We start from the raw sequence: 12,755 nt of genomic DNA on the forward strand, positions 1-12,755 counted from the left end.
GTCTTCTTCAACTTTGCCTTCAACAATATGCTTGCATTGCAACAACTTCGATAGAAGCTATGGTTAGGGTTAAAGCGAATTAGACGGCATCGATTCATCCTCCGACTGCTATATTTAGGCCATTGGAAAGAAGACAACATAAAAAAGCTTGAAACGATTGAATTTTAATGAATTTTCCTATGATGACAGTTAATCCAAATGAAGTCGTGTAGGGTTTACTTATGCACTCGCTGATATCAACACATTAGGTAAGATGGCAGTTCTCAACTGACATTAAAGGTTACCTTTTGGTGGCAGTTTTGAACTATCATCATATACAAAAAAAAAAAAATCCATAAATCTCCGTTAAATTCCGTAAAAAAGGGCATGTTTTCCTAAACCTGCCACCATTAAGGTAATCTGTCATTATTTATAAAAAGTAGACTGACATCTAAGGAGGTCTAAATTGTTACAGTTTGAAAATGAGAAAAAAAGGGAAACGTGTGAAAAGCAGTAAAAAAAAATTGCTTTCTTGGGTTTAGAATTGAGTTAGTTTTCTGTTTAATTTATGATCGTTGGTGTTTTTTATGTTTGTGCGTAAGAAATCGAGCAAGTGAACTAGAACAGGCAAATTTGAAAGTGAAATCACAAAAATACACCTAGAGTAGAAAAAGGTGAAAAGGGGTGAAAAAAGGCAGAAGAGAGTATGTTCGGCGTGCTGCAGCGTCGTGCATGGCGCTGCGAACAGAATGCATGAAACAAGGTAGTGTCATGGCACTGTGATTTTCACAGACGGGCGATTTTTAGAACAGTGTTGCCTTGGGGCACCGCGACACACTGTCACAACTTTTATAAATATGTGTTTGCTGAGAAGAATTGGGAAGGCTAGTTCTTAAGGTTTCATAACAGTTGTCAGAGGCCTCCACTTAAAGCTGATTTCTCGGAAGATCGAGGAGAACGTTGGAGGGTGATCCTGAGTTTGAGGATGACATTCCAGAGCTTGATTTGCATCTTTTTCCCTCTTTATTCTTCTGTTTCTTTGTATTTTGAATAGGATATGAACTGTCTTTATTTGTCCGTAGCCATGAGTGACTAGGGTTTATGAGTTAGTTATGAACTGTTGCAAACTAATTTGATTGTTTTTTATATTTGATGAATGTATGATTATTTTAACATGTTTAATCTTAATGCTTTTGAACGACTGGCCATTGTTTGAATGATATTTACTTAATGTCTTGCTTGAGAGAGAGGTCGTTAGGTTAGATCTAATATACTAAATTGCTAATCAATTATGCACGAAAGTGACAGGAAATTAATAGATATTAATGATGAAGGATTATCATGCTGCTTCTAATTAATTAATTGCATGATGATGAGTTGATGGTTAGAAGTTAGAAATGGTTGAGCTCAAAAGAGGATAACTGGATATAAAACTACTAGGTCTATAGTTAGCATTTAATCAATCTAAGGTTAAAAAAATTACCCTATGATCTATGTTGAAGGGTAAATTTTGGCTAATCACAAGTTACCACGTCATTTCCTAAATTAATGAAAAAATTCCAAAACATTAAATTTGTGAAAAATTAGTAGTTGACGTGTGTCCCAAATTGAAAGAAGATATAAATTGGCAAATTTCGATAGTTCCATGTGTTTTTATCATGATCTTTGGATGGAATAAAATTAGTTCAATCCAATTTGATATTATTATTTGGGTTAAAGTCTAATTGAACAAAAAAAAACACCCCCAAATGCCAAATTAGGTCCAAGTCCAGTTAATTGGGCCCAAAGGATAGACCCATGGACTAATCAAGCCTAAAAGTAATTAATTGGGCTCGAGGATCAAACCCATGGACCAATAAAACCTAAATCCAACTAATTAGGCTCAAGGAAAAAACCCACGAATCAACCAAGCTCAAGCCCACAAAGTCTACCAACAAGCTCTATAAATAGAGAGGTTATTCTCATTTGAAAAGGGAAAAAGGAATTCTACATTTCAAAGAGCCCAAGAGAATCCACCTACAACAAGAAGACTCCTAGACTTCTGAAGCTACATACTTCCTTGAAGACACAAGTAGTCCCAAAGACACGAAAAGACACTTCCAAGACTTTGACTTCAAGAACATCATGCGTTTCGCTTCTTCAAGTGAAGCACACACATTCAACTGAGAGAGAATCAAAGGATCAAGTATTAGCGATTGAATCATAATGCATCAACTTAACATCTACACCAACACAAACACAAGTTCAATTTCATGAAACAAGTTTTCTCTAGAAACCTCGTGCGAACAATGTGTCTTTGCTTGATTTTGCACCGTTGTCATCTTTTAATTACTTTCTAAGATTAGATTAGTTTAGTTTCCATCACAATCTGTCCCCTAGACCAAATTAGAAGAATATTTGAGTAGGTAAAAGAATTGAAAACCAATGTCCCAGAGGCCGATACTTAGTCTCTTTACCATTTCAACTATATTACTACTCAACACGTGCGTTTGAGCATATCAAAGTGATAGATTAATAATAAAATGAACACTTTTTAAAAATAATTTTTAGTGAATTATTAATGAAATACTAATATATTATGTTGATAACTCAAACTTCCAAGGTATGAAATTATGAATTGTGTAGTCCCATCACCTCTACCTTGTGCAGCGTGTGTGCAATAGCATATCCGTCAAGTATTTTTCTTTAATAACAGAAGGGGGTTTACTGGTTCGATTGATTTTCCTGTTTTCCTTGGTCGCGTTGTTAATGACAAGACCCTTAGACGACGAAAAGGACAGTATTAAATGGTCAAGCCACGGCGATCGAGCAAAAAACGGAACCTGCAAAATAGAAGCTCGTTATAGGCTGAATCACAGAGCTCGCTCTCCTTAAGACGTTTCGTGGCTCTGCCCAAGTCTGCAAGCAGGTCAGGAATACTGTCACGTTGTCCTCAGGATAAAACAATCCAAAAAGAAAATCCGATCGAAAATGCACCGTTACCGACTAGAATACACACCCTTTCTAACTGACTGCTCAAAAAACAGAAAACGGAAGAAAAAGTAGGCAGAGGAAAGCCTTCAATGGAAGAATAGAAGGAAGTGTAATTGTGTGTTTCTGAACTGTTGAAGGTCACGTCTTTTATAGACCTTTAGAGTGAAGCGGGCAACCTCTTAACGTGAGAGAACGGGCTAGAAAACATGGTCGGATGACACGCGCGCTGAAGATCACTGAGATTTTTTTGTTTTCGTTTATTAAAACAGATAAATAAATAATAATTAAAATAATAATAATAATAATTTTATTAAAGGAAAATAATCACGGGACGTCTACCAAACCCACATTGGTCTATCTACTCACTCCCTCCAAAGCATGGTACCCCTTAGGGCCTAAACCAATGGCCCATGATTGGAGTACAAAAGGGAGGCTTCCTTTTTAAAATTCTCCAATGTGGGATTCTTTAACCAAAGATTGGTTCCCTCTTATTTTGAAAATTAAAATTTCACCCAACAATCCCCCACTTGAAAATTTAAACAAAAGAGAGAGAAATTTTTTTCATCAAGCAATTTCAGTCTATATAATACTACGACTTGATCCTTTACGTAGTGTAGATGATTCAAAATATACTTGAGTAACCCTTGATTTTGAACTCTATCTCTAATAGCATCTCATACAAAGTGTCATTAGGGTGTGGTTCGAAAGCCAGTGCTTTAAGGCCTAGCACGTGTATCCCAGTTTAATGAACGCTCTAGAGAGATTGCCTAAAAAACTCTATAGGAAGCGACCCCCACTTCCACATTCACATAGGTGAGTCTATCAGAGTACTTCTGTAGCTAGGTACCCCACTTGTCATCAAGTATAGATCTCATTAAGAACTAAGTTCAACCTTTCTTACACTTTAAGATATCATGCTCATACTCTAAGTCATAGGAATGAAACTCTGTGTTTGGTTTAGCATGATTTACTATATATCACTTGTGATCAATTATTACCCCTTGAACCTGTTTCTTGGGATCTCCAGTCTTCAGGTTGGGTTTTCCTCATAGTGATTCATCTTTCTATAGGCATGAGTCTCATCTTTTCTGAGGTTCTAAAAACCTTCTTTCTGGCCAATCCTTTCGTCAAAGGATCTGCCAAATTTTCATCAGTCTGTATATGATCTCACAATGGATTAATGTGGTTGGTACTGGCATTTCCCATAAGGGAATCTCTGATAGCATACTTCTAAGCCAGCCTGCTTCTTCGTAAGTTGTCGATAGTACTACCATTTTTTACTCCATCGTAGATTGGGCTAAAATAGTCTATTTCTTGGACTTCCAAGAGATAGCTCCACCTACTATATTAAAGATATAGTCACATGTAGCCTTTGAATCATCCGGTTTTAGTTAGCATCATTGAACCCTTCCAGGACAATAGAAAACTTCTGATAGTGTAATCCTAGGTTTTGGGTTTTCTTCAAGTACCTCATTACCCTTTCTATAGCATTTCAATGCTTTTTACTAGGTCTATTTGTAAACCTGCAAAATAATCCTACAGCATAAGTTATGTCAAGCCTAGTGCAACCAGCAATGTATCTAAAACCGCCTATGGTGCTCGCATACTCAGATTGATTAACACTATCACTAGTGTTCTTGAACAACTTAACACTCGGGTCATAAGAAGTATAGGCTGGTTTACATTCAAATCAATTATATTTCTTTAGAATCCTTTCTATATAGTGAGATTCATCCATTCAGACCTATTCACTTTTATGTCTAAGATTATACTAGCTTTTCTTAAGTCTTTCATGTCGAAGTTTGCATTCAATATTGATTTCACATCATTTATGACGTGCAAGTTCGACCCAAAGATCAATAAATCATCTACATATAGACACAAGATAGTGCAAAGATTATTTTCAAACTTATAGTAGATGCATTTGTCACTTTCATTAACCTTGAAACCTTTAGATAGGATACGGTCATCAAATTTTTCATTCCTTTGCTTAGAAGCTTGTTTTAGTCCATAGAGAGATTTTTCTAATTTACACACCTTATTTTCTTGACCATGGACTATAAAACCCTCAGGTTGTTCCATGTAAAACTCTTCTTCAAGTTCACCATTTAGGAAAGCAGTCTTTACATTCATCTGATGTACTACGAGGTTATAAAAGGCAGCGAGAGAAAACAAGACATGGATTGAGGTAATTTTAGTGATAGGGGAGAATGTGTCAAAGAAATCTACGTTCTCTTTATCTAAAGCCCTTTTCCACTAACCTAGCTTTAAATTTGTCAACAGTTCCATCAGGTCTAAGTTTCTTCCTTAAGATCCATTTGCACCCTATTGCCTTGCAACTTGGGGGTAGATCTACTAAATGTCAAGTCCTATTTGACTCAAATGAGTCCATCTCATTATTTATGGCTTCTTGCCATAGGTTGGCATCTACTGAGGACAGGGCAACTTTTAGATCTTTAGGATCTTCTTCTACATTATAGGTCAGGAAGTCATCCCCGAAATCCTTTGCGGTTCTAGCTCTTTTGCTTATTCTAGGTTCTGGGTCTGTTTCCTCTATAGAGGTAGGATTTCTTGTTGGGGTTGATGCCCTAAAGTCTCGTGTCCTATAGTTTGTAAAATTTATGTACGAACGCTTGAGTTGTTAATATATGATATTTACTTCACGTCTTATATTTTGCTCGGTTAATTGTTTTATTTACTTTACCACAAACCAATAAACATAAAATCCCTAGTTATCTGTATGTAACTCAAGCATATATGTGATGAAATACAAGTGGATCATGTCTTGAATGATAACCAAAATGGTCTGTAGTATATGGATATAGGAGGGAAACCTTATCCTGGTAACGCTATAGATGCGGCCCACTTTGTGGAATGGTCACAAGTGTTGTGATTTGTCACAGATAGTCTGATCCTGATCATTCGTGTTAGGGAAATGCGAGTAGGGGCGTCCTATACAAAGAGTTTGTATAAGACCTGACCACGAAGTGTTAACGTCTCATTATATAACACCGTTCATGATAGAGACTTCACTTCACTAAGATGACCATAGGTAACATAACCTCAATCCTGAGTGAGTTGGGAACTCCTGCCATTGAGTACGGTTGATAACTTGTAGAAATACAAGTTATTTATATTGTTTTATTTAGATATTGCGGCGAAAAAAGAGAAAAGTTGCGTCGATAGTATAAGAATTGGTTGAGAAATACGAAAATTATGAAATGTTGTTAATGCACCCACTAACACCATTGCAATGGAGAAATAAAATGTTTTAGTCTCTGTTTTGCAGGAAATAGGTCACCACATGCGTTAATGGCTCGAAGGCAAAATGTACAATGCATCTACATCACATGCGCCCATCAATCAAGAACGAAGAGATGATCAAGCAATGACGGCGCATGCAAAAATCGATCAAGAGCTTTAGTGATCAACGGCTTTCAACCGCATGCGGTAATAAAAAACAATACCGCATGCGGTGATAGATCGAAGATGTGGAGAGCAATGCATTCGGGAGCAATTCTGACAAGTGTACAGCTTTTGTTGTGCAATTCTGACGGATTGACCGTGGAACAGAAAGGAATTTTCCATTACGCCATTGTAGGAATTACCATAATTAGACAATAGGGACCACAATTTCAAAGAGCCAATGTCTTGCCTATAAATAGCTTCCTCAAATTCGCTAATACATATACTGATACTGATATTGGGAGAGAGGCTAGTCTGAAGAGACTTTACAGAGTAAATCCGAGAGAACTATGAGACAAGGCTGAAAGGGGAGTCTCTGAGCAAAGAATTCTTCCGATTCCCGAAGCTGAAGCTTTGTGCAAAAGGTCAATTCTACCGGGAAAGCAAGCTTGAGAGGGAAGCTTTCCTCTCCACCATATCCATACGCTGGCAAGCACAAGTCTCCGATCGAGATCTGTGTCAAGAAATTGACACTCTTTCCGTATTTGTTTCTATTCTCTAATTCATCTTCTGTGTTCATCTTCTTTAATCCTTCATTCACAAACATGTATCAAATGCTTAATTTTAGAATTAAATGTTATCACCATCATTATTATCATCTTTTTGTCTCTTTTCATACATTTATCATCCATTTTCTCCATGATGTATTCTTAATCCCTGGAGTAAATAGCGATAATTAAACAAGTGAGTCAATCTGTGTCAAGGAATCAATTAAGTTTAGCTAAAGCATGCTCGACGGCATCTTCACCTGTGAGAGCAGAAGTGAAGAGGTAATTCTGTCTATCGAGATAAGGTTGGAAGAATTCGTTAACTAAAGTGAGAATTATTTCCAGAGATGGAAACAACCTTACGTTCATCACGTTCATCTCTCTTTCACCATAGACGTATGGGAACGTAGCCGATCACTGAAAGGTGTATGCCAAGGAAAAGCGGAACCTTAGTTGCATCCTTAACGCGAACGAACTTGTGATGTTTTTACTCTTTACTCTTACTCTTTCTGCTTCATTCATAAGACTTGTCATCGCATTCATAGATTCTTTTGTACAACTTCACAGCCAATCCTTGACCCCTGTATCCTATATCATGTATCATAGTAGTTTAGGAATTTATTTTATCAACGCATTTTACTTTCAACGCAATTTCATTTCAGCGCAATTTATATTTCTGCACAAACCAAAATTCTTTATTCTTTATAAGAACCAATCGCATATACCACATTAATATCGCATTTAACGACAACAATCCCAGTGTTCGACCTCATATCATTTTGAGAAACTTGCGTTGGAATTATACTTGGTTTCAGCGCAAGGAAACTTGTGACACGCACTACTTCATCGTATACTAGGAGCATATCACTATCAATGCATATACTTAGAATGTAGTATCGCATAAAATGTCTTTATCGTAAAGCACTTGAGCGCATACAGAGCACCATTCATTCATTCATTCATCAGCGCAATGGATAGATAACACTCCATTTTTATCCTCACAAGTTTATGGCAACATGAGCTTGTAGAATAATATCTATCATCACAGTACATAATAATCAATAGATAAAGATAGAATTCAAATTTTAGTCATCAAGTTCATGGCGTCGTTACCAGGGATTGGTAACGGTTAGTGTTAAATACTTTTATGTTATTTTGTAGGACAGATCTCTACTGTACTGTCTGTTTATCGCGAAAAGTAGGCTGACGGTTTATGAGTACTGAAACTGATCCAGAATTCGATGCTGACCCAGAGATTGAGCGTACTTTTCGCGCAAGGGCACGCCAGAACAGAATCAGGTGAAGAAGAGTAAAATAGGCAAACAACAACGAGAGGCCCAAAGGAAATATAGGGGTCAATCAGCCAGTGCAAGATCTTGTATTTCTTGCTGCTGACCGCAATATCCCTATGAGAAACTACAACGCCGAATCTTTACTACTTCTCACCCAAAATTTCACAACCAATGGTTGAGGAGAACGCATGATTTGAAATAAAGTCGGTCATGCTTCAGATGATACAAAATGCGAGGCAATTTGGAGGTCTACAAGGTGAAGACCCGCACGCCCATCTGGCTAGCTTTGTGGAGATATGCAATACTTTCTCCATCCCTGGCATCACCCCTAAAGGAATTAGACTTTACCTCTTCCCATACACACTGAAGGATGGGGCAAAGAGGTGGGCTCATTCGTTGGAGCCAAATGAAATCATGTCATGGGACCAGTTGGTGGAACAGTTCATGAAGATTGGTGAAAAATTGTCAGCATATCGGGATTCCCGATTGCGTTCTGATGGAAACTTTTTATAACGGCCTGAATCGATCAATGCAAGCCGTTGCTGATGGCTCCGCAGCGGGAGGATTTATGGATAAGACCTAATCGGAAGCCAAGGTCATCCTTGATCGAATTTCGCGAAACACGGATGACTAGGTGGATGACGGGTATGGGGGAAGAGGCCCCGAGAGAAGAAGAACTGAAAATGCCATTGTACCAGCGAATACAATGACAACCTTAGCTGCATAAATGGACGCGGTGACCTCTCTCCTTCAAACGATGACAATTAATCAATGTGCCCTCTCTCAAAGTTTAGCACAACCCAATATGCCGACGCAAGTGGCCGCAATAAGTTGTGTCCAATGCGGAGGGAGCCATGCTGCAGAAATTTGCCCATCGAACTCATAGTCAGTGTTTGCTATCCAAAACAACCCTTACAGCAACACTTACAATCCAGGTTGGCAGAATCACCCTAACTTCAGTTGGGGAAGGAATCACAACCAGAGGGGCCAAAGTAACCATCAGAACAGTAATTCAAGGAGTCGAGGAAATCCTCCATCTTTTCACCAGAATCAGAATCAGAGTCATCAAAGGCAACCGCATAACCAACCGTCCTCATCGAATACCTCTGTGAATTCGTCATCATTGGAGTCCCTGCTGATGACTCAATCATGCGGTCATAGGAGTCTTCAATAAGAAACTTGGAGATCCAAGTCGGGCAATTGGCAGCCAAGCTTCGCAACAAAACACCGGGAATGCTGCCAAGTAACTTAGAAGCCCCGAGATCTCATGGGAAGGAACAATATCCTTGATGACATTGCACAGGCAAGCTTGACCGCCTGCAGGGGTGTGAATTGCGGTAATCGTGAGAAATTTTTCTTTCAATCTGCATCTCTAAAATCTATGTTTAATTGCTTTCTTTATAGCTTTCCTTTACTGTTTTCTGCATCGCGTTATTTACTACTTTCTTAAAATAGCCTTTACTGCTTTATGAATTTACTTTCAATTTAATTCAATTGCGTTATTTCAATGCCTTGTTCAATTTACTTACTTTTCTGCATTAGTTGCATTGTTCTAAAATCTGTGTGAATGATTGACTTAAAAGAAAATGAACACCGCAAATTCTTATCGACTTGCGTTGTTGATGAAACAAAACTTAGAAAATAAATAAATTATAAAATAATAATAAACTTTAATAAACATCTGGTATGCATTGCAATGATGGGTGCATCTTGCACTGATAAGATACACTTTGTGTCCATACTACTCAAATGCATTGCACTGAGGGGTGTGTTGCGTGCGTGTGTATTTTGTGCCCGTCCTTAGCAAAAACGCACTATGTCGCGGTAGTGTTGCACTAGTAGAAATACCGTGCACCTATCCTCCAGAAATACGTTGAGTTGAGGGGTGTGTTCCGCTAATGCATGTGTTGTTGTCCCTCCTCTGCAAATATGCATTTGCATTAACGGATGCATTGCGTTAATCTTTAACCTTGTGCCCGTCCGAATAAAATACAAAAGAGAAATTATTTTTGCAAGAGAGTAGTCCAATCACTTAGACTTCCAAGGAAATGATGACTTAGTAGACGAAAGGACGTCCTTTTCTACTAATTCATAAATGCAAGAAGCGTGAAGGGCAGGCTTTTTAAGTACCTCGAAGCCTGCCACGCAGAATTTGCGTTGGGCCCATCAAGGCCCAACCTATAAATTGCCTCCTCCTTCGTCTGAGGAAGTCTATTTGAATATTTTGCAAAAAAAGAAAACCCTAAGCAAATCCCCTGCATACCTAACCTTTGAAATTTCTTCCTAAGACCCAAAGAATTTTTCCGACTCTTCCACTCACCAAAACCATGGCCGAGCAGTACTCACATTCATCTTTCCTACCTTCTTCACCTTCCCCAGCCCAAGTCATCGTAAGGGAGGCGGCATTCCTCGCAGCAAGTCGTCGCCTCGCCGCCTAGCCGAAGCCTATCCAAAGAATTGTCGGAAAACCTCGACGAAAAATTTTCGTAGCCAAACTACTCCAAAACAGAGACGGGCCAAGCACAGAGAGTGCCCCACCCCCAGAACTTTCATCAGAAAGCGAGAAGAAGAGAAGAGACGACAGAGAAGTGTTTGGGAGAATCCTAAGCAATATGGAAAAGGAAGGAGGGCTACCCAAACCTGGAGTTGTTAATCAGCCCTTGCCTTCGGAGGAGGAGATGGCGGAAGCTTCACGGAGAAGCGCCCTGGCCATTTCGGATCCTAAGGAAATTGTTCAAACTAAATCCTATGAGAGACCCATAAGGGTCGTTTGGAGGAGGTAGAAGCGAAGAAGCAGCCTAAGATGGCTAAAGGGAATAAGAAAAGAAAAAACAAAGGTAAGCGGGCAGAAGAAGATGAAGAGGCCTTGCCAAAAAAGGACAAGAAAGAAAAGAAGTTGAGTGAGAAGAGGGAGCACAGGCGAGAAGAGAAGCGCCTGAAGAAGGAAGAAAAGAGGAAGAGGGCGGAAAGCCCGGATGTTGATGGAGAATCCACCACCGCAAGGGTGGAAGAGGAGGTGTCAACGCAAGAAAAAGAATCAGCGCAACCTCAAGAGGCATCAACGCATATCAGGACAGTTGCGACTGAAGACCGAAAGGATTCGGACATTACCCCTCCAAAGCGACGTCACAAGAAGAATGTGCCGCAAGGGTCAACAAACGACCCATAATTTTGGGAAAGTCTAACAGAAGAGAAGGAAAGGAGAAAAAAAAAATAAGAGGAAAAACAAGAAAAGATGTTACGAGCACAACAAATCATCGCAGCAGGCAATTTGAAAAGAAAACTCCAAGATGAGGAAGTGCGTCGTAACAACGCAATTTCGGTAGAAGAAAAGAGAAAAAGGCTCGAGGATGAACAATGCATATTGCTGGCCTCGGAGCAATTTGAAAAAGAAATGAGAGAAGAAGAAGAGGAAGAAAAGAAGAAGAAGGAAGAGAAGGAGAAACAGCGCAAAGCAAATGTGCAGCGCATTAGAGAGAATAAAAAAAAAAGAAGTTGTGGAATGAAGAAGGGAAGAAGAAGATCAGCATAAGGAACGGGAACGGAAACAAAGACACAAATCCCGCCTTGCATTGGCACAAGATAAGGCCAAAGTGAAAGTTGAAAGCAGTGAGCTTGTATTGACCAAACGGCGCCCATCAAAGAAGAAGGAAAATGATGACATGATGATGGAAATGGGGTTCTTTCCTACATCAAAGCCACTACCAGATTTAATTACAAGTGTTGTGCTGGAGCATGGGTGGGAGACATTCAGATAGTGCCCATTCATCATAATTTCAACGGTAGTGAGAGCTTTTTACAATGGACGACTTCATGGCACCAAAGATGCGGTGATCATGAAAGGGTGTATAGTGTCATTCAGCGCAAGGGACATCAACAAGTTATATAAGATGAAGGACATCCCGGATGCGCTGGATAACAAAATTATTAATGATCCCGAAGAAGAGCAAATGGAGGATGCACTGAGAATATTAACGCAACCATGGTCAATATTTGTGAAAGGCATTAAAACCCTTGCGTCCAAAAAACTGCTTCCGAAAGTGCGTCTTTGGGTTTACTTGGTGAAAAGGCGACTCATCCCTACATCGCATGACATAACAGTTTCAAGGGATCGAGTAATGGCCGCATATTGCATAGCGTGCGGTATTCCAATCGATGTGGGCCAACTAATCGCAAAGCAAATTTGAGGTTTTTGTGGGCCGTGTGAGAGGCCAGTATTTCTTTCCATGGACGGTTTCAAGCTTATGCCTCTCTGTGGGTGTAGGTATTTAAGAGGAGCCAATGCCAAAAGTCCATGGTTTAATCAACACAAAGATCTTGATAATGCTTCTCAAGGACTCTCCTCATTACCCCGAGTTTCCACTTAAACGGCCCTTTATCGATTTGAATGCGCCGCAGCAGCCAAAGCCAAAGAAACAGCGCAAAGATGACAAAGGCAAGGGAAAAGTCCAAGAGCAATCAACACAAGACCAAAACTCTTGGACCCCTTACCTTTAGTTATTCACCCTCTAAGCCCACCAGTGAAACCCCTTTCCCCACTCCCTGAAAACTTTACAAA

General features: G+C 39.4%; 1 protein-coding gene across 1 annotated transcript; it reads left to right on the forward strand.

Moving 5' to 3' along the window:
* Nucleotides 1–11,000: 11,000 nt before the first annotated feature.
* Nucleotides 11,001–11,366, forward strand: LOC120079168 (nucleolar protein 58-like). Its single transcript, XM_039033339.1, has one exon. The coding sequence runs from the start codon at nt 11,001–11,003 to the stop codon at nt 11,364–11,366; it is 366 nt and encodes a 121-aa protein (XP_038889267.1).
* The last annotated feature ends 1,389 nt before the right edge of the window (nt 11,367–12,755 follow it).

This window comes from Benincasa hispida, chromosome 6, assembly GCF_009727055.1.
Source record: "Benincasa hispida cultivar B227 chromosome 6, ASM972705v1, whole genome shotgun sequence".
Taxonomy (NCBI): Eukaryota; Viridiplantae; Streptophyta; class Magnoliopsida; order Cucurbitales; family Cucurbitaceae; genus Benincasa; species Benincasa hispida.